The sequence below is a fragment of the Cucumis sativus genome, chromosome 6, assembly GCF_000004075.3.
Source record: "Cucumis sativus cultivar 9930 chromosome 6, Cucumber_9930_V3, whole genome shotgun sequence".
Lineage (NCBI taxonomy): Eukaryota > Viridiplantae > Streptophyta > Magnoliopsida > Cucurbitales > Cucurbitaceae > Cucumis > Cucumis sativus.
In genome coordinates this window covers 29,932,209-29,953,346 of record NC_026660.2, presented here as the reverse complement: position 1 = coordinate 29,953,346, position 21,138 = coordinate 29,932,209, and the positions used below count along the sequence as shown (strand labels likewise).

Here is a 21,138-nt window from a genome sequence, read left to right as displayed (position 1 = left end):
ACATAATCTCCTTCGTGTGTATGTACTATTTCATTTACAACTGCAGAATGAAAAATCGAACCTCAGTGTTTTATACCTGTTTATTATTGAATTAGGCTCATTGCAGTTTGAAAATTTTACTTACTTTTAATCTAGAAGAGATACCGAGTGAGGGGGAAAATGCTTGATTTAAGGGAGAGATGAGTCGCAAGAAGTGTGAAAAGAAAGAGATGAAAAGGAAAAGGAAGCTATGGACATTTATATTCAAGAGCGACATCCCATGCTCACATACATACAAAGGTATAAACCAATAAACAAATTACAGTCCAACAAGTTCAAACAATTATTCATTTAGCTTCTATAGAAGAATATTTCCTATGCTATCAAAACTTTGTACAGAATCATCTGATGAAAGAGCAGTAAATAGTTGTTCCGGGAAATGCAAACTCTCTTTCAGGGCTTTCTTTGCACATCCCAGATATATGCACTTTCAACTATACATCTGCAATTTGAAAGTGAAATTGCTTTCAATTTGTGATGACCCATAACTCGAGTTCTTCGTTGACAGTATCGTATTTTCACATCAGTGATGACTTTCCAAGAGATCAGCCAGTGTAATCTTCCCACATTTGCCACTGTCTAGCCTATCAAAGTTATTAGAAATCTGCATGACATCTTTCTCTGATACCTTACCCATCTCCTTCAGCTTGTATATCACATATTCTGACCTACTGCAAAAGGGATAACATAAACTATACAAAGTGAGCTCACCAAGTTTTGATGGTCTGTTATATGTCAAACTAAATGGGAAGACAGTTCATCCACAAGAGAGCTTGCAAGGCTAGTAAAATGGAAACTATCAGAAGGCAAGGAGAATAAATTATATTACTTGATTGAGAACATGATATGCGTACCAAATGAGCTACTAGCCAAACTTGCTAGACTAGGATATTTAAGAGGGCAGAAGAATATGGGGAATTGAAAAGGATAGGATGATTGGGAAGGAAAGCCGGAACTCAAACTGGCACTAGAAACAAACTAGAGATGGAATTACAGATTGAATAAAGAACACGTTAAAAGAAGAATCAAGTACAATTTTGAATGATCAAGATCATCTTGTAGAGTTTCAATCAGAGTAAATCCAGAGAATATAAAATGGTTGAGGTAAAGATCTTATGTCTTGTTCACTTCGGTGAATCCACCACCATAATTACTATGGTAATCCTAATCCATCCAAACATGTAATAAGATTCCAACAGGTTAGCCCAAGTGCACAACAAACGTCATCAGTGAAAACATGTACAGAAGAAACCCATTACTCGTCATTTCTTGTTAAAAGAAAAAAGAGTCCTACCAGAAGACTAATGGCAAAGAAATATATCATGATTTCTCAGTTACCACTTCTTCAAATTGTATCAAATGAAGAACTAATTACTATTCAGAAGCCAGGACAGGACCTTAAGAAAAAAACGACACACACAAATTTCATTCAATTGCGAAACTTTTGTACCTACATTCTGAAAGGTATCGATCTTTATTGTAATAGTAATGGATCGTACACCGAAATCACAGTAGAATAACTAGGAACAATCACAGACAATCGTCCCTAACTAACTATCTCTCACTCTCAAGAAGATACTAGGCAATTTCTAACTAACTCAATGTACTTTGACCATATTTATATTATTCTCCCTAAGTGGTCCTCACCCCTTACAATTCCCTTGCCCTTATTATTCTTTCCTCTCCTACTATACTGATGCACTATTGGTGGCCTAACACATTCTGAACAGTTAAATCACATATTGATGAAATGCGGCTTCGAACTGAGGTGATTTCTATTTAGAATAGTTTGAGGAGGAGGCTTTCACGACCTTCTACGCTCTTCTAATTTTTATTTGTACAATATCTTCCCATGACTAAACAATAACTGTATAGTACTTCTGCTCAGGAGCAGAACTAATGGAAATATGCTATTAACGTTAGAAAAATTTATGAAGTTCTAAGCACTCCGAGACATCTACATTCTCTTAAAATTTGCCTACATTCTCTTAAAATTTGCCTACATTCTGTTCCCTGACTCCGTCTATAACCATTCACTTCTAACAAATTTACCAACTAATCACTAAGGAATAATTTTTAATACTTCCCTACTGGTATCCCAACATTTTCCTCTGCAAAGTCTATAGTCTTTGAAGACACCCTCTCTACATCTACATGAGTTTTGATTATTGTCATATCAGAATCAAACAAGAGAATCATTATTGCAAAAGTGTAGGTGATACACCAAGTAGAAGTCTTCAAATGAACCAAGTCCGAAGTATCTACCCTTTCATTAAAAACAAAAGGAAAAAAAAAATCCTTCTTCCGTTCTATCTAAAAGATTCATATAATTAGCATGTTTTATTAATAGACCATTTATTAGAAAATGGTACCGCCTCAGAGAGGGAGTTGGCTTGAATGTAATAATTTTGAAGAATCTACTGTCAACAAGATTTTGAGATTGCATAATGGGCATGAGTTGGGATACTGGATGCCAAAAGAGAGAGAGACAAAGTCGGAGGGGGAGTATCCTTTTTTGTATATGTTAGTTCGTGGTACTTGGGAGAGGGAAGACTGAGTTGATAAATAATATCAAACCTATGCCAAACAGAAGGCTGAGTTGGATGCTATAAAAGTAGAAAGTCTCATAGAATCATTAATATGATCATATTCATAAGAGGGATACCATGAATGCACAACTAAAACGTGATTTTTTCAACCAATGGCTCGCTCTTCAAACATACCAGAATAGATGGGCAGTTTCATAAAACTTATGCAACAAATACTCATGCATATTCATGAAACAATGCAAGCAAAACTTCTCGGCAATCAGAATCAGTAACATCAAATCCAATTTTCCAAGCAACTTCTCTAAATGGGTTTGAATGAATAATCTTAATGCGTACCTCACAAAGCCATTGTTGTCAATATCAGCAGCAAGAAACTCAGAAACGGTCATATCTTGACCAAGTATCCATTTTGCCATCATCCTATGCCGCTTATCTACTCTTGCCTCCGCTAAATAAAGGAAGGCCCGAGCAACAGCAAGGGTCGATACAAGCAACCAGATTGAAGCAAAAATCCGACCAGTCATCGACTTGAATGCCTGATCACCATATCCAACTGTTGTGACAGACATAACTGAAAGATAAAATGAATCCAACCATCCCAGGTTCTCAACAAAATGCATAACACCCATGCCAACCCCTATACAAAGGATCACAACACCTAAGGCCAATGCCACCTTCATTCTAATCCTCATTCTTCCCTTCTTCACATCAATTATATAGGACTTCCCAGATTCACGCTTCACCCCCCTCTTTACATTCCTCAACAAATAACTCTCCTGCAAATCAAGCACATAACTAACCATTCCAGAGAGCAATATATCTATAAACCCAAATCCCACCAACACAAACAATACTGAGAACAACTTTGTCGACGTACTATTGGGGGTAATATCTCCATACCCAATAGTGCACATCGTTACAATACAAAAGTACAATGCATCGACCACAGGATGAGTCTCTTGAGCCGAAAAATTATCACGATTTAACCAATAGATAAGCACACCCAATGATAAGTAAACAATTAGAAGAACAACCGCTTGGCGGATAATAGACTGTTTACCAAACTGTGGCTTGGGCTCCTGCGAATGATTGACATCGTTGATGACCGCCATGGCAGGTGCAGTTCTGGAGCGATGGAGGTTGCTTTTGGGCCATGTATAATTGGAATCCACAAGCCACGCCTGTTGAGACTGCGATTGTGATCTTGGGTCCAAAGGTGTAGATGGGTCTTGAAGAGAAGATGAAGCAGAAGGTCTCGAAGAGGAAAGAGATAGCGTCAAAGCGTCGAATATAGGAGAAGCGTCTTGTGGGGACGATGAAGGACCAAAGATCAAGCGGTCTTTGAACTCCGTGGGCGTCATAGGCAGAGTAATTTCATCGTTTTCAGGAAGTGGACATAATTGAGGAGGTATGGGAGACGGTTTCCCTCTTGGGCTTAGATATGGAAGAAGAGGCTCCTTCTCCATTGAGATGTGGGGATGGTTGACCTGTGAGAACAAAATACAACCAGCAGGCTTGCAGAAACAAAGAACGTCAAAATGAAACCGAGGCAGGGGAGGGATTTTGAGGAATGAATTCCAAGTCAAATGAAGAAAGTGAGAGCTCAAATGGGAGTTAACAAGGAAGAGAGAAGTATTTTGTTGGGACCCAGAAGCTGAAAGGTTTGAAAATGTTGAAAAATGGAGGAAACCCAGTTGGATTATTACATTACAGAAAACAGAAAATAGAAAGAAAAAGAGAAAACAGAGGAAGAAGAAGAAGAAGGGATCGGATAAAAAGGAAGAAGAAATCCATTTCACGCGCCATTTGCAAGGGGCAGATGATTGATCATTGACAACGGATCGCCCAACCCAACCTGTGAAGACAACGTTATGTAATCTGTGATTGGGAATCGCATTTCTTCCCTCTTCTCCTTCCCTCTTTTGTTTTTATCATAAAATATATAAACTACAGCCACATAAATATCATTCTTTTTTCTTCTTTTTTTTCCTTTTCCTTTTCCTTTTTGGAACACATGAAACCATCTTTAGTTTAGTTTTCAAATTCATGTAAAATTTAATGTTTCCCATTTTACATACATAATGAACTTCAAATTTATAACCCATTCATGGTTAAATTCTTAAAAATGATGTATTTGTAACATATTAACACTATCCAAATAAATACAAATCTCAAAATTTAGAAAACCAAAAAGTTACATCACATAACCACTTGCAAAATAAAATTTATCATACAAATTAAATAATCTTATAAGTTAGAATATGTTTATTTTTTTCTATCAACTCACTCAACTATAATTGATCTAATCTTAACTAAAGTTGAAATTATAAATATAATTTAATTGAAGAAAAAAAAGTAGGAGCTTAAATTATAGCGTTTGTAGTTGTTCAACTAAAAAAATACGTTTCCTCCCCCCAAAAAAATACATACTTTGAGGTTTAGAGTTATTATTATTTTAATTATATACAGTATCTAATTGAAGAATCTTACTTTGTTATATCAAATATGTAGTAATCAGTCATTTTCATTGAATTTTATTAATTTGAATATATTATAGACGCAGTCCTTAATAAATTAATGTTTGTTAATGTTTCCATCTCTAGATTTTAATATCATTTTAAATGAGAATAACGTATTGGTTTCAAAATTAATATACAAAATATTGATATTAAGATACACTGAATCCCACTCTAAATCAATAATAACAATAAAATAGAGAAAATCTAAATTAGATAAAAGAAAAAACACTTCAAAATTGATCAACAACTAATCATGGTTTAAAGACACCATAATTAGTGGTTAAAAGAACATCTAGTTTTTCTTCCTTTAGAAGGTTGTAATCATATTGCATATAACAAATAGCTAATTTTAATTATCTTCTCTGATTTTTTTTTTTAATAATTCAATTTCAAAACTTTAGTATACAACAATTTAACCTATAATTTTTTTTTTTCAATTTGTAACAATTTCGTTCTTCCAATATAAAAAGTTTCCCCAAAATTATGGGTAATTTTTTTATGAAAATTAAAATTTGAAACTAATAGGTTATTTGGCAATTTATTTAATTTTTAATATGAAAAACAGCCTAAAATATTTTTGAAAACAACTTTCAGGGACTAACAAATTGTTTTTTTTTTTTTTTTTCCTCTCTTTTCAAGATGACTTAAATTCAAAATTAAACATTGAAAATTTGAAACAAATACACCTGAAAGCTGTTACTAACCATAAGTTATATTCTAAACTTTAATTAATTTATTTATTATAAAAAAAGTCAATGAAATATTTACACATTTCCACTCACCTGTTACAAGTTCAACTCAACCATAACAAAAAATATATATATATATTAAAGAACAAAAAGAACAAATTTTAAAGGTTACTTTTCGGGTGCCATGTTATATTTGTATTAAATTAATGGTCAATAATTAAAAAGGTCCAACAAGATTTCAAAATGTAAAACTAAAGCCTCAACTCAAGCATAAAAATTGTTACAAATATTTTTATATTGTATCTTTAATAAATCTTAAATTTAGTAAACATTGTATATTCAATAAAAATTAATTTTGATGAACTAAAGTTAAAATTAAGATTGAATAAAAGGGTAAAAACTAAAATTGAATATTTGAAACTACAACCAAAATAAATAAATTATGGTTCTTTAACTTAATTTTGAATTAATATCATTTTTCTACATTAATTGGTGAAGATAATTAAAGGCAGAATGCATTATAAAGTAACCATATGCAATTACTACGTCCATTTTTTTTGTATGAAATAGATAGGAATATTTGACATAAAAACCAGGAATATTCTTCTTTTGTGAGGAATTTTTTACTATCCTTTTCCAATACCTTATCTTTTTCATATACAGAGATCCATATCCATGCTTTCAATCAAAAGTTTCCACATCAAGAGCATAAATGGAATGATGTGACTTGGTATTATCAAAATAAACATTTCACATCACAAATCATAAACTAATAGAAAGAGAAAAATCATAACAAAAAGACAAGAGCAAGTGCTCTCTTTTAAGTGATGGGCCTAATTTATATAGCTTAAGTACTAAACATTTGTTACATCTATGTTTCCCTCCAGAAAAATAGACTTCTTTTCCAGTTTCCTTTCTTTCTTTTTCTTGTTATATAGATTTGCACTTCTTAACTTCTCCAATTATATTGAAACAGAAGATGGTACTAAATGCACTTTCATCACTCAACTTATAAACAGTAATTCAAAGAAACACTTTATCGAGAGCTGCATTCAATGGTTTCAAATTTGTGTGGATTGCATCAAACAGCGACAGATCAGATCAATCTCTAGATTAAAACACTCACACTCAGAATTGAAAGAAAATCAATTCCACTTTAACAATCACAAATTAGAAAGTAAAATAATATTTCAAGGTTGGTACTTAATAGTTTGGCAAATATAGCCGCAACAATGGAGTAATAACAGCTAACTCCGAGGAGCTCTAGCATTCTGACGTGAGAATATCCCCATAAAATAACGCAGCAGAGTAATAGATAAAAAGGTAGATACTGTATCACGCGAGCAATAAACATACAACCAAGACTGCTGGTATATGCATTATATCATATAAGGTATGCAATTCATCTCACTTGCTAATCGTCATCCTCTAGAACGCTTCGACGCCTTTGTATCTGTATGGTAAATATATGAAGACCGTTAGGACAATATGCCATATTTCAGCAGACACCTATAGAGTAATGAGAACTCACAGTGACTTTCGTCTGTTTTGTGGTCTGATTGTTGATTTGTTCTAGCAATGTAATAAGCCTCTCTTCAGAGACCTAAAAAGAAATGGTAAAATCCGTTCTTTCAACTTCCATTCATACTGGTTTCATCATATTCTAAATTAAATGTAGGTGTAACAATTTTGCCAGAGAAACTAAAACAATATACTACCGTACCTTCTCTACAATTTGCCCCATCTGTGCAGCTCTCAGTATAACATCTTCGACACCTCGTGCCTTCTCAGGTTTAACCAATGCAATTCGAGAAACTGCATAAAAGCACAGAAAAAAAAAATGAATAGGACAAAATAGCTAGTAACCTAAATCACTAAATGCAAGAATCACGAACTGGGGCATAACTTTCCCATTCCACCGGCAGCTAATAGTAAATCAGCTTGACGAGAATGACTACTACCTTTCCAAAATAAGGCTGGAGGTAAATTCAGGTCTAGTAACATAAAAAATTCAACAAAAAAAGAATACCCAAAATCTTTATACTTTTAGTTCAGTAACCTTTTTTGAGAACTATGTTGTATAGTCAACGGTCTCAATGCAAAAACCACAAATCTACTCAGTTGCAGAAAGTACAATTGACAGGTATTCAACTTTACTGTTGAGAAATAATAATATACAAATTAATTGTTAAACAAGGAACAAAAATTTTAATTTGGACTCCTTTTGGGGCTTTTGGCCTGAATTATTGTATGATCCAACCCTTTATTTTGTTCAATGTCATCTCTTGTAAAATTGGTTTGTTATTATTATAATTAATTTAAAATCAATAAATAAAAATAAGCATAAAAAAAGATTGATATCTTAAGCTCTTGTACAAATTTCAACCATTGATAAAAAAAAGAAAAAAGTAAGAGCTAGAAACAACTGATGTAAACTTAATCATGGTAAAGCCTCAAAATATAGCTGTGAAACAATGAACAATAATTATATGATCTAATATGTTTCACTTGCTAGATCACAATCAACTTAAAAGCTTAAGTCGATAGTTTATGAAAATTTAAATTCAATCAATGCTAGCACTCCCCCTCATTTGTAGAGTTGATAATTTGTAGAAAACCTAACAAGTACAAACCAATATTAATTCGAGAAGAAATGACACTACAGGGGTTCAAATAAATGATTTTCTGCTTCAATACCGAGACAAAATCACCAATCAACCCAAAAGTTTAAGCTGATGGGTTATGGTAAATTTAATTATATATCAATACTTTAACATCAAGACAGTGAAAAGTAGAAGGGTCAAACATGCTCCCAGCCAAGTCCATGGACCATGCCAAAGTAGATTAAAATTGAACTAACAATAACGATAAACTTAGCTGCGACCAAAGCTTCATCCTACTCCATACACCACTTCTCATGGGAAAAAATAAATATATAAAGGTTCCTACCTAGTCACAGGGAGTTATACAATGGTCCTGTTGCATTAAGCATGAGAACCTTTGCACTCTTAAATCCACAGCCAACAAAAGTTTCTCTGACTTTCTTCTAAATAAGCCAACTCAAGCGATTTGTACATGAAGGGAAATAACAGAACTCCTTTTCACTTCTAGACAGAATGAAAGCTGAAATTTTTTATATCCGCAAGTGTACGGACTAGCTTACACGTAGCTCGACTAATCTCACGAAACAACCCGCCTGACCTTACAACAATTGGATGTCAAGTAATCTCGTAGAAAATTAATTCCTAAGTAGGCGGCCACCATTGACTGAACTCATGATCTCTTTAGTTAGTCGTTGAGTATGTCTCATTTTTAAGGACTACGGTAACCCGTGTATTGAAATCTCCATAAATTCCTAATTTTCTCTTAAAAGATCCTTCTGCTACCTTAATTCCAAATTCCTACTAAGAGCAGCCACCAAACTTATTGTACTAACCTTACACCTACAGTTACTTCCAAGTCTAGTAAATGATTGAATCAGCTAGTTTTCGAAATTCCATGATCACACACTATTCAGACACGTAGGTCACCGAGTAAATACAATATTCAACTACACAATAAATTACATTAAGTTCATGAATAACTCAGGATTTGAATCGGATCCAAAATTTCAAACAAAAATAGGAAGGAAAAGATCCATATTGACACAATCACAGATCGCATAAAACACATAGATAAAAGAAACTAGATTACTCCAAAGTTCAAGAATAAATAACTTTCACGTTTCAACTTACGTCTTTCTCTGGCTTGCATTGACAGAATCTGACTCAGCATCATTTGCCTACGTTCCTCTGCTTCACTGAAAGTGAAAGTAGTTGTTATGATATGCATATTAAAAAAGAAGAACTTGAATAATAGAAGTGGTAACTAAAAATCAACTGCAAAATAATGAAAATGAAATTAAGAACCTCCTAGCTTCTTCCTGGGCCTTCTGTTGTTCAGGATTATTTTGGCTCCCCTGATCATAATTAGAAGTCAGCAAAGATGTCCATGAACAAGTAAAATGTAAGCAATGACTACGCATGCAAACAAAAGAATTACAGCTTACCATGCCACGCTGGGCCATGAGTTCCTGCATTCTTCTCTGCCTGATTGCTTCTAGTTCTGGATCATTCTACATGAGGGTAAAATATTTTGTCATACATACATAAAATAAACAACCCTTTTCACCGTAACCCGTTAATGAGATATAGATAAAGCAACCTACGGCGCACTTCATTTAGCACAAACTGCAGCGTGATTCGTGAACATAAATTTATCACATGAATATTTCTCAAATCCAAAAACCACCAACTATTCAATGCGTAGAGTGCGCTTCAGCTTGTCTATACTCTATAGATATAGTGGCTCACATATTTCACCTGGAAATGGACTATCAGAATCTAATTTAATCACAACCTATGGTGGTCACCTACTTAACAATTTAATTTTCGAGGTGTTTCCTTGACGCCCAGATGTGGTATAGGCTCAGTGGGTTGTCCGGACACCCACGGATATCGAAAAACCTAATTCTAAGAATTCTTGTACGTGCAAATACAATTACTAATTTACTATTTAAGGACGAACACAAGAAAAAAAAAACACTTTACATAAAAGATAAACCCCTAATTAGGAGCGGAATAAATATTACTGAAGCAAAACGGAGAACTCCGCATTGAATTCACCGTAGTTCGAATGAATAAAAAGCAAATATAAGCAAAAATAATAATAACAATAATAATAAAATGTAAAATTAAGTTGAAGCAGCATTTGATTAAATTGGAAACTGCAGGGTTTGGAGACAGTAGAGATGAATCGAAAACAGGAAAGTGAAATAGGGGAAATTACCATTGTTTCGAGGAAGGAGGTAGCAGTTAGTAGAAGTAGAGTTGAATGATTTCGCTATAAGCTGGGGGAGGAAAAAACGAAGAGAGGGGGAAGAATTGCTCGGTTGCGTTGACAGGACGCGACCCACCTTTTTTCCCCTGTCGCTCGTATCGTAGCTCTCTCAGGGGTCAGGTTGTGGCGCCTTTCTAACTATTGTTTCCACTTACCTCCGAATCCCAATTAAATCGTAGTGGAAGAGAGGTTTTTTGGTTTTTATTTATTATTTTTAACACCAATAATAAGGAAAATAGTGAAAATGGTTGGTTTTATTTTGGTTAATGGTAATGGGTAGTAATTTTAACAATAATTATTAGTGGATGTATCAATATTTTAAAAAATAAATATAAATATCGCAAAGTCTATCATTTTTATCTATAAATTTTGATGGTTGATACGTGCATTTTAATAAATTTGTAACTTTTTTAAATATTGTTATATACTTAATTATTTTAAATCTAATTATGTAATTTAATTAATTTTCGTATGTATTTTTGGTCTGAATTGACTTCCGATTATGCATTTAAAAAATCAAATTAATCTAACTCTTTCCAAAGTTTCTAATATTATTAAAATTATTTAGGTTGAAATATCACAATTTTTGTGTGTGGGGAGTTTCTTCAATTTTAGATCATTTATTTTTAAATGTTTAATTTCCGTCAATGTAATTTTGATAAATATTAAATTTAATTTCTATTACATGTTTATTGTAATTTTTATTCTTTTTTTATTAACACTATCACTATATAATTTAAAATATATTTTGCATTTGCATGAAATTTATTGAGATTATTTAATCAATTTCAATAAAAGTTAACTAAAATGTCTCAATTTAAAGATTTATTAGAATTCAAAGTACTTACCAAATTTCAAATGACAAATAACAATATGGTATTTTAATCAAATATTTTTATTATAACTCATATATATTATAATAGTATTTATTTGAAATAATGACAGTCCATAAATTAATTTTCATGTCTATAATGCCATCCCTAAACACTTGATAAAAATTTACATTGAAATAAACAATATTATATTTCTACCCAACTTTGGCAGAGGAACCAAGCTTTTCATAAAGTTTTTAAATTAAAAATAACAAAAAAAGTTGTGAAACAAACATTTTAATTTAATTAAAAAAAAAAAGCTTACGTTTTATATTTTTATCGATATCCACAAGCCATATTTAAAGAGATGAAAATAATATATTAATTCTGTTTATCAAAGCAAAATTAATTTAAAATTCAAATAATTATTTTTCGTTTTTTAAAAATACAACTTAATTAGATTCACAGTACCTCAAAGATAAATAAATGAAAGATTTACCAAATACCATTAGATTTACTTGACTCCTATAAATAGTGCCCTACCCATAGTGCAAATTAGAAAGAGAGTGACTCGAGAAAAAAACCAAAAGCAAATACGCAATTCCATCCCTCGCCAACCTCTCTGCATAGGTAAATGTTTTTTTATTTCTTTTTCCTCGAATTAATTTATTTTTCTAATTATTAACAAAGAGAAATTTCGTAAACCTCCATCTCATTTTTTAAAAATCTACACTCTCATTGGCTATCAAACATTCAATTGAAAGTTGCACCAACTTTTAACTTGGTTAGTAAATTTCACTATATAGTGATTATCCATGAAAATGTTGCTGAACTTATTGAATGAATATAAAATATAGGAAATTTCATTTTGTTTATAATTAGTGAGTTGGGTGACGTTTGTAATATGAGGAAACTAATCATCATTCTAATTAAGAAAGCAACCAATTACATTTAGGAGTTATCAAAATTTAAAAATCTTAACACGAAACAAAATTTAAATAAATGGTCTATAAATTAAGGATTGACAAATTAGAATGGATCTTCATAAATTTCTTATATTTTTTTAATAAATGTTTATGTTCTAAATATAGATTTGTGAATAATAACCTTAATTTTAACTCAACAAATAAATGGTAAATAGAGTTTATTAATATTAACAAATCTATAGTTCGAATCCATCGAATTAAGAAAATAATAATAAAATAAATAATGGAAAGGTAAATAAACTACGGGTATGGCTATGAATTCCAAATTTTGACGGTCATCGGCGCACGTGTTAAGTTGGAGGTTGGGGTTGGTGTGAGACATTCGCGTAACACTTTTTTATCGGCAAAAATCGCCAATGTCGACTCTGTTTCCGTGTTCCCAATCTCCGTTGCGCTTGATTTTCAAAGCTAAGGTTGTTTCACAATCATCTAACCCGATTCACTGTTGATTCTTTTCACTAATTTCACATTTTGCAGGTCCCGTTTCCGTCGCTGTTTCACACTATCTCTCGCTCTCATGGACGGTGATTCGCTTCTCCCTATTCAAATGTCTTTAGGTTTACCATTTGATGACGTGCTGATGATGTTTGAATCGAATCTCTATGTTATTGGAATTCTTCGCGTTAAAATTTCATTGCATGCTAGGTGTTTGATTATATGTCTGACTCGCTCATTTGATTGCTTTATTAATCTGTAAACGAGCGATAGCGGTTGAGAAACGCAGTGTTTCGCATGTGGTTAATCTGCGATTCTTTTGTTTGGCTTACGTAATTAACAGTCCGGACGTCCGATCATCAAAGATTAATAAAAAAAAAAAGGTGTAGAAAGGATGATTATGTGTGTTGGTTGATGGATTGAGTGTTCGGAAAACATGTGGCCTGATAATTTCAAGTGGAATGCATATGGCCTATGACCTTAGTTGCTTTCATATTATCACATTAGGAATCGTATTTTTTATTTATTCTGGACACTGCACACATGCGTTTGCCTATACCTGATTATTGAAGCCTCATGTGTTGGGTTGAACCCGCATGTGAAGCCATTGTGGACAACCTTCTTTGAGCGGATAGTTACTGTGATGTTTGTATGAATAGCAATACAGTATTAAAGTTTCATCACTATGGGCTTCGTTTTAGTTTCAGACAAAGGTAATTTGTGTATGTGTACAGTCCAATGTCTCGAATTACTGGGATATGTTGGGAGCATGTGGGCTTACCATCAACTAGGAAACCTCTTTCTGGATTTAGAATGCTTTGTACTGGCGAAGGTGCGTGTTGAGCAGCTTTTGCAAAGTGTTAACGTGATTTTTTATTTATTTATGCATGAGATTTTCCTAGTTGATGACTAATCCAACCAGTGCATCCTATCGTCAATCTCTTTTTGTGGCAGCCTTCTCACTGTCCCATGTCCAAAACACACTGCTTGTTTTGCATATGCATCATATTTGAAATTTGTGTACGTAGTTTGCCTATCTGACATAATTTACCATTTTGTATGTGTCAGATTTGACCACTAAAAAATGTGTTCCTTGCAATTCAAATGATTTGCGACCAATGACTGAGGATGCAGCAAAACGTTTGATTAGAGAGGTATGTGGTGTCCATCTCTGTTTGTTAAAACTATCATCTTATACATTGCATTGCATTGAATTTCATTTCATTTATTCATTTCTCTTTATTGTCTATAGCTGGTTGACTGGAACCTTGTAAATGAAGATAGTAAGCTTAAGTTGAGGCGATCGCTGAAGGTGAAGAGTTTTCTTAAAGGAATGGATTTGTTTCAACTTATAGCAGAAGTTGCAGAGGCAGAAGGTATCATGCTTTTCATCTACCAAATATATCATGCACTCTGTTTCTGTTTTCTTGAATCAGAATTTTACTGAGCTATAGATCTGATTTCTAGAATTCAATGCAGGCCATCACCCTGATCTTCATCTAGTTGGATGGAACAATGTAACAATTGAAATCTGGACACATGCAGTAGGTAAGACTTGTTTTTTATGTAGCATTAAATAAAATTCCCTAAAATTTAAACGTAAAACTCAATTTTCTTATACAAGTATGAGTTTTGTTCTTTTCACTCTGTAATTTTCAATGGCCTATTTTAAACTGTGTAAAAGACTTATTCAACATAAAGAGATCATCTTTCTCAACATTTCAAACTAATTCCTGTTCGTTGAAACAATATTATTATTTACGAGTCTTATATTTGTAATATGCTGACCTGATCCTTGAAAACTATGTGGACATTTGGCAAAACATTTCCGGACAGTGAGTATAAAAAGTTTTATAAAAAAAAATTCAAATTCAGGATGTTATACGTTCCTTCCCGTCTTCTTTACCCCTAAACAAATCGCAAAAGAGGGTGAAGGCTCAATGGGACCAATATGTTACGAGGACGTCGGGAACACTTCTATAACTATTTAGCTAACAAGTTGTATTGAAGTATAACAATGTATTTTATATAATTTTTCACATCTATGTTGTAATATAAGCTATGAAAACCTTTTTTCTTGTCTTCCATTAGATTGTATATTCATCTACCTTGTTTATAGATTGGTTTCTTTCATACCAAACTAATTTCCCGACTTATTTACCCCCCAAGTTGTTCAAGTTTGTTTTTACTTAGATGTGTGTGATATCGGCTGACTTAATTAGCTTTTGGGCAGGTGGACTGACTGAAAACGACTTCATTCTCGCTTCCAAGATCAGCAAGCTTGATGTTCACCACCTACTGAGCCGGAAAGTTTCCATTAGCAGTCAACATGATTGTTGAACAGGAACCAAAGCCTTCAAACATTACTCCAATGTTCTTGTTCATTTTTATGCATTTTTTCTTAAGTCAGATTCCCAGGTTGCCTCTTCATACATGACGCGTTGATTCAGTTAAGTTTTGCAGTTTGAATGATAGTTGTTACTATCTTTGGGGGGGTTTAATTAAGAACTGTGATTTCTTTTTCCCTATATTGGTGTGGTTTTGTGAGCTTAAACTCTGTAGGTGAAAGGTTGTGATAATATCATTTTAGTTTTTGTTCAAATGTCCAAGTTTTTTACAAGTTTTTGGTAATTTACTTTTTTTTTTTTGTTTTTTTTTTTTTGGTAATTTAGTTTATTTCCAATCAATATCTTGCCTTTGATTTTTTAAAAGTGAGAATTGTGTTAAATTAAAAAAAATAATAATAACAAAGATTTGAATTTTTTGTTGATTTCAAATTTTGGCAGGGGAACTCGCAAGTGCTAAAAAGAAAAACAAAAGATAAAATACATCACTTAGTGACGGTGTTTAGAGTGAATTGATAGGACGAAAACCTAAATGAACATTTTCTCATTAGATCGTTTTTAAATCTTGATTAATACCTTGATTAATGTAGTTTTCATATTTTTTTCTCTCTACTAATAATCAACTATCACAACTTCTCTAACAAAACTATCACAACTTTTCTAACAAAGTGATATATTATAAGAACGAACATTCTTATATCATTCATCACCATCTATTAGAAATCTTTTAGGGATATATTATAAGAACGAACATTCTTATATCATTCATCACCATCTATTAGAAATCTTTTAGGGGAAATGTTAGGAGAATCAATCTCTTGGTTATCATTCATCACCATCTATTAGAAATCTTTTAGGGGAAATGTCACGAGGGAAAATGTCATGAGAATCAATCTCTCCTCAACGTGTCATTAAACTCTTGGTTGTCAATTTGGTCAAAGTGTCATTAAACAATTAACTATCTCCTATCAAATCTAACTAATCTCACTTGTCAAATATAATTAATCACTCTCTTGTCAAGTTCAAATCATCCATTTTTCTTAATTTTTTTTTAAACCAACCACTTTTTCCAAATAACCCAATAAAATTTGACTTTTTTTTTTTTATAAATTTGTGTAGAAAAATTTCTCTCTTACATGACAATAAGCAATATTATTTTTCCTCATAATTTTTTTCACAAAACTATAAGTTAACTAATGACCAATTTTTATACTATACAAACAGTGAGGCGCCAAACATTAAAAATGATTCTATAATAAGGTATTTCATCAAATGATTGAATTGATAAGACAAAATAATTTACTTGTAAAATCTTAGATCTCACTCAGAGTCTTAATTTAAAAAAAACTTGTTTATTATTATTATTATTATATTTTAAAATTTATTCCAATCAAGCAAAAAATACTTTTGAAATTTGAAATATAGGTCTAAAAAACGTATTTCCAGTAATAACAAAAGAAAAAAGAATAATTAATATGACAATTAATATGTAACGTGATATTTATTTATGATTGTATGAGTGAGAGGTTAAGGTTAATAACTTAATAGAACAAAAAATACATTTTTTTAAAAAAAGTTTAGAGATTAAAACTTTGAATTTTAAATGAATGGTTTAATTTTTTAAATTTTAAAACGGGAATTGTCAACAAAAAAAAATAATAACGAAACATTTATTTTATGGTAATTTAACCTAAATTTTAATATACTTTTTCAAAATTGGGATTTATGTAATTACATTACGGAACCAAAAATCAAGATCCGAATTCAAGCTGAAGCTTTTGTTAATAGAGATCCAAAGCTGAAGCCATTTCTCCGTCTCTTCAACTCCTTCGCACTTCACACACAAATCTTTGGTTCTTCAATCTCCTTGTTTGCTTCTGCAAATCATGGTATGTTATCCCCTTCACATGTACCGTATTCGATTTCTTTCAGTGATTGTGGTATCTTAAACTTCTGCTCTCCTTGGCTGCTGTGTTCCCTTGATCTTACGATCTTCATGTTGTTTGTCACCGATTTGAACCCAGTTTTCCAATGCCGTAATATTTTTCCTTCCATAATACTTGATTTGGGTTTAGATGTTGGCGCTTTGCCTTGTGTGTCGTATCAATTATACATGTTGAGAATACTTTTGAGATAAAGACTATAATTGGACTAGTTAGAGGCTCAGATCAGATTTGTAATCGTACATTTATGTAGGTGCTAATATTTGGTTCTGGAGGTAAAATGATCCAATGCTCCGGATGCTGTTAGTAGGAACGTTGCCAATTTTTTAATCCTCTCTCTCTCAATGACATGTTATTGTTTGTTTCTATTGTGGTTAACTGTTCTATTTGAATTTCATATGAGAAATTGTGTAAAATTACATGTAGGCTTGCACAAGTTGTTCTGCTATCAATTAAAGGAAAATTTCATTTTTAGCTTTGACTTAGCAGGATGCGTCAGTCTAACCTTTATGTTTTAACTTCATCAAATGACTTAGATGTTCAGCTGAGTGTCTCTGGCTGTTCGATTTTGTGAATGGGATCAAGTGTTCATGTTTCGGAGTTCAGCAATTTTTGTGGAAATTTATCAGTGAATAATAGCTTATTTAATTAAATGGACTTTTTCTCTCTATTTAGGATTATGAGTAATTAAATGAGCTACGTTTTTATTACAAATTTATTAAATAAATTGCATTCGACAATCTGAGCCTGTTCCTTGGCTTGGGTTGAATCTTGATGAACGAGTAGAATTCTTAATTTAGAGTTTTATCTCACTGTTGCTTTGGCATCCTGGGCCACTTGTAACGGAGCCATGATTATTGCATGTTCCTTGTCGTACCATCTATTGGATGTCTAGGAAACTGCTATAGAAACTCATCATGATGCTGATGTGTATGCCTGTTGTATCAATACAAATACTTCGGATTTTCATGTGATTCTTTACTGTGTATGTGGCTTTGGATGTAGGATTCTTGTCCTTCGATAAAAAATATTCTCCTGTTGGATTCTGAGGGGAAACGTGTGGCTGTCAAGTATTACTCTGATGAGTGGCCAACAAATAGTGCAAGGGAAACTTTCGAGAAAGCTGTCTTTAGCAAAACTCAAAAGAGCAATGCTCGAAATGAAGGTAGTCTGTTGTTTGTGGCTTTTTGGTCTCTCTATTTTATAGATACGTGTCACTATTTTAATTGTGTAGTTAGACATACTATTTTTCTATTGGTGATGTTGGTTCTTTTTCTTCCGCCATCTTAATGTTAATTTTGAACCCATTACCATTACCCTCTTGCTTCTTAGCACCAAGGTAACGTTAATATAGTCAGTAAAAGACAATAAAAAGTACGAACTAAGCAGTTTTAAAAAAGTCTTATACTTCTATATTCTGTTAACTCGTTATCTATTCTTTAACTGCAGCGGAGATCGCAATGTTCGAAAACAATATTGTAATTTATAAGTTCGTGCAAGATCTACATTTTTTTGTCACTGGTGGGGAATATGAGAATGAGCTTATTTTGGCAACAGTTCTTCAGGGATTCTTCGATGCTGTTGGCCTTCTCCTTAGGTCTTATCTTTAAATCCTAACAATTGTTCCTGTTTACTGGTTATCAACTTCATTCTATATCTACGGTACATTAGTGCAAAGTTACTGTCACAATTAATGTATGTTTTGCTTCTACTTCAGGGGTCACGTGGAAAAGAAGGAAGCACTTGAAAACTTGGATCTTATTCTGTTGTGTCTTGATGAAATTGTTGATGGAGGGTATGGTTTAAGCTCGTTTCATGCTTTTAAGGTTTATTGATCCTATTATTCTGTTTAGTTTTCATGATATTTTAAGCATATTTATCAAAAGCCTACTGTGAATAGTTTGTTGATCTTGATTTTATCTAAAATTTAGAGATTTAAATAGGCATGTGAGGAATAATGTATACTTGAAATAATTTATTATGAAGATACCTTACAAGGTGGTTATATTTGGGTGAAACGTCATCATACTTCCTAGTTGTTTGATGCAGTAGTAAAGAATTCAAAAACCTCCCTCCGCGAATATGATACTTAATAGTGATGAGTTCAAACAGTATTGTAACACTAAAATAAATTTATTAGTTAAGCAGCCGTGATCAACTTTTAATTTCCCCAATTTTGCAGCATGTCAGTGTAACTGTACCACCAATTCCCTTTAGTGTTTTGTCTCTTATCCTGGACTTCTTGATTAGGATGGAAATTCACCGAAGTAAGAGCAACATCCAATCTTGCGCAAAACCAAACTTCTGTTAGGGAGGAAGCTATCGTTAGTTCTAGTTCTGCTCAGATATCTTCGTATTTACAAATATCACTATGATTTCTAACATTTAAGCTTTCTACATGACCAAAATAATCATCGTCTCTGCAGCATCCAACAATTAATTCTGGTTCCGTACTAATATCTATTTCTGCCAAGGACACGTTTGTTTGAGCATCTTCTTTTCTCCTACTATTATTTTTATACAGAAGTGAGAAACATACTTCTGATAATATTTTTAGTATTGCATTATTCATAACGTCTATTAAGGGTCAGAGGTTTGAATTCTATTTACCCTTTTTAGAACTTATAAGAGGTAAGTATAATTGTCAAAAGTAATAACGATAATGGCCAATTTGTTTCAGAGAGCTGACTTGATTCTTTCTAAATTCAAAAGAATTACTACAATTTTCAGTTGCAAATCTTAAGTTATTCAGTTAACCAGGGCAGTTGTTTTACAAGCAAGTTTGAAACCGCCTTATTTTTATGCAGTATTGTTCTTGAGACCGATGGAAATGTCATTGCTGGGAAGGTTGCAACTCAAAGTATAGATTCTTCCGCTCCTTTGTCTGAGCAGGTATTATTACCACCCTCTTTCATTTAGGTTATTCTCAAAGGAAAACTTGAACGTTGAGAATTTAAATGCTAAGATAAATGGATCAGAAACTAACTCATCTTATCCACAGACAATAAGTCAAGCACTGGCCACTGCACGAGAACATCTGACGAGATCTCTTCTTACATAATACAAATGCTGATGGGAAGGAGCATGGAGAAAGTATCTTTATGGCAGTATCCTTCGATCCAGCTATAATGATCCTATACGACCATTTATATTAGATTGGAGTTGCATTCTTTTTTAAAAAAATTTACATGGACTATCTCTCGCCACATTGGAAGTTCAAGCTTATTAGTTGAACAAGGAACTTCTTCTTTTTACCATCTTTCCCATAAGTAGGGCTTATTAAATTTGTTTCGTGTCGGATCAAGTTGGATGTTAGTGGCACATCATCCACTCATTGATTTAAATACGAGCATGCATTACCCTTGAATCTTTTCTTTCAATGTTAAATGAGTGGGATGTAAGGAATTGAAGGTCTTTTCTATATCTATTTTGCTTTGGATCTATCTTTTTGTTGCTTACCCCAACAAACAACGAAAAAAGAAAACAATACTTTTATCATCATGAAACAAGACTACTATTACTTGACAATTTTAATTGGACAATCGAATGGTGTTTTAGAATTATATAACCAAAAGGCATGAGAAATCATTGATTCTAACGTTTTAAGGTTTTCAAGTGAGATTGGTAGTTCTTCTAGCTCTCTTCATAAAAGGTTTATATGCCATAAGGTCATTCACATTGAAGAATAGATCTATAAAGGAAAGCTAAGATCTACACAGTTGCATTCAAACCAGAATTTACGAAGTATCACTTTCAAACGTGCTTCCATTTTAGTTATATATGAAGTGTAATTTTAAACCTTAAATCAATTTAAAGCAAAGATATTGATAATAAAGGGGAAAAAATTCCTCCCTGAGTATGAAATTTCACAGTAAATCTGCTATCTTCCTTTTTGGTGAAATCCTCATAGATGGAAAACTATATGGCTTCATAACGAAGTTGC

At 32.6% G+C, this 21,138-nt stretch overlaps 4 protein-coding genes across 6 annotated transcripts; 2 read left to right on the top strand and 2 right to left on the bottom strand.

Moving 5' to 3' along the window:
• Nucleotides 1-210: 210 nt before the first annotated feature.
• LOC101220017 (two-pore potassium channel 3) lies at nucleotides 211-4,516 on the bottom strand. Its single transcript, XM_004134549.3, has 2 exons — nucleotides 2,925-4,516; nucleotides 211-710 (listed from the first exon to the last, which is right to left on the bottom strand). Exons 1-2 carry the CDS (start codon nucleotides 4,052-4,054, stop codon nucleotides 563-565), a joined length of 1,278 nt encoding a protein of 425 aa, XP_004134597.1. The 5' UTR covers nucleotides 4,055-4,516; the 3' UTR covers nucleotides 211-562.
• Nucleotides 4,517-6,852: 2,336 nt separating this feature from the next.
• Nucleotides 6,853-10,858, bottom strand: LOC101207705 (DNA-binding protein DDB_G0278111). Of its 2 annotated transcripts, none has more exons than XM_031888245.1 (7): nucleotides 10,004-10,123; nucleotides 9,845-9,910; nucleotides 9,705-9,754; nucleotides 9,531-9,595; nucleotides 7,520-7,611; nucleotides 7,328-7,399; nucleotides 6,853-7,249 (listed from the first exon to the last, which is right to left on the bottom strand). In XM_031888245.1, the coding sequence occupies exons 1-7, from the start codon at nucleotides 10,013-10,015 to the stop codon at nucleotides 7,211-7,213; spliced, it is 396 nt and encodes a 131-aa protein (XP_031744105.1). In that variant the 5' UTR covers nucleotides 10,016-10,123; the 3' UTR covers nucleotides 6,853-7,210. The 2 variants fall into 2 exon arrangements, with proteins under 2 accessions (XP_031744105.1, XP_011658277.1); XM_011659975.1 differs by lacking the exon at nucleotides 10,004-10,123 and adding an exon at nucleotides 10,624-10,858 and having other exon boundaries at nucleotides 6,906-7,249.
• A 1,868-nt stretch (nucleotides 10,859-12,726) lies between these two features.
• Nucleotides 12,727-15,509, top strand: LOC101207464 (pterin-4-alpha-carbinolamine dehydratase 2, mitochondrial). 2 transcript variants are annotated; one of them, XM_004134583.3, is made up of 7 exons: nucleotides 12,727-12,885; nucleotides 12,950-12,996; nucleotides 13,642-13,739; nucleotides 13,976-14,061; nucleotides 14,160-14,283; nucleotides 14,387-14,455; nucleotides 15,141-15,509. In XM_004134583.3, exons 1-7 carry the CDS (start codon nucleotides 12,829-12,831, stop codon nucleotides 15,245-15,247), a joined length of 588 nt encoding a protein of 195 aa, XP_004134631.1. In that variant the 5' UTR covers nucleotides 12,727-12,828; the 3' UTR covers nucleotides 15,248-15,509. The 2 variants fall into 2 exon arrangements, with proteins under 2 accessions (XP_004134631.1, XP_031743552.1); XM_031887692.1 differs by having other exon boundaries at nucleotides 14,375-14,455.
• Nucleotides 15,510-16,952: 1,443 nt separating this feature from the next.
• LOC101208439 (coatomer subunit zeta-2) lies at nucleotides 16,953-20,638 on the top strand. The gene is made up of 6 exons (XM_004134587.3): nucleotides 16,953-17,141; nucleotides 18,201-18,360; nucleotides 18,645-18,792; nucleotides 18,913-18,990; nucleotides 20,003-20,087; nucleotides 20,197-20,638. Exons 1-6 carry the CDS (start codon nucleotides 17,139-17,141, stop codon nucleotides 20,254-20,256), a joined length of 534 nt encoding a protein of 177 aa, XP_004134635.1. The 5' UTR covers nucleotides 16,953-17,138; the 3' UTR covers nucleotides 20,257-20,638.
• The last annotated feature ends 500 nt before the right edge of the window (nucleotides 20,639-21,138 follow it).

Excerpts from the sequence above, each read along its gene's own strand:
- LOC101220017 (XM_004134549.3), bottom strand. The coding sequence starts at position 4,054 with ATGGAGAAGGAGCCTCTTCTTCCATATCTAAGCCCAAGAGGGAAACCG. Across the intron at positions 711-2,924 it reads GACAACAATGGCTTTGTGAG|TAGGTCAGAATATGTGATAT; the intron begins GTACGCATTAAG and ends TCCCTTTTGCAG.
- LOC101207705 (XM_031888245.1), bottom strand. Across the intron at positions 9,596-9,704 it reads GCCCAGGAAGAAGCTAGGAG|TGAAGCAGAGGAACGTAGGC; the intron begins GTTCTTAATTTC and ends TTTCACTTTCAG. Across the intron at positions 7,612-9,530 it reads AATGCAAGCCAGAGAAAGAC|TTTCTCGAATTGCATTGGTT; the intron begins GTAAGTTGAAAC and ends GCTTTTATGCAG.
- LOC101207464 (XM_031887692.1), top strand. The coding sequence starts at position 12,829 with ATGTCGACTCTGTTTCCGTGTTCCCAATCTCCGTTGCGCTTGATTTTC. Across the intron at positions 12,886-12,949 it reads GCTTGATTTTCAAAGCTAAG|GTCCCGTTTCCGTCGCTGTT; the intron begins GTTGTTTCACAA and ends CACATTTTGCAG. Across the intron at positions 14,062-14,159 it reads CAAAACGTTTGATTAGAGAG|CTGGTTGACTGGAACCTTGT; the intron begins GTATGTGGTGTC and ends TATTGTCTATAG.
- LOC101208439 (XM_004134587.3), top strand. Across the intron at positions 18,793-18,912 it reads GCTGTTGGCCTTCTCCTTAG|GGGTCACGTGGAAAAGAAGG; the intron begins GTCTTATCTTTA and ends CTTCTACTTCAG. Across the intron at positions 20,088-20,196 it reads CCGCTCCTTTGTCTGAGCAG|ACAATAAGTCAAGCACTGGC; the intron begins GTATTATTACCA and ends TCTTATCCACAG.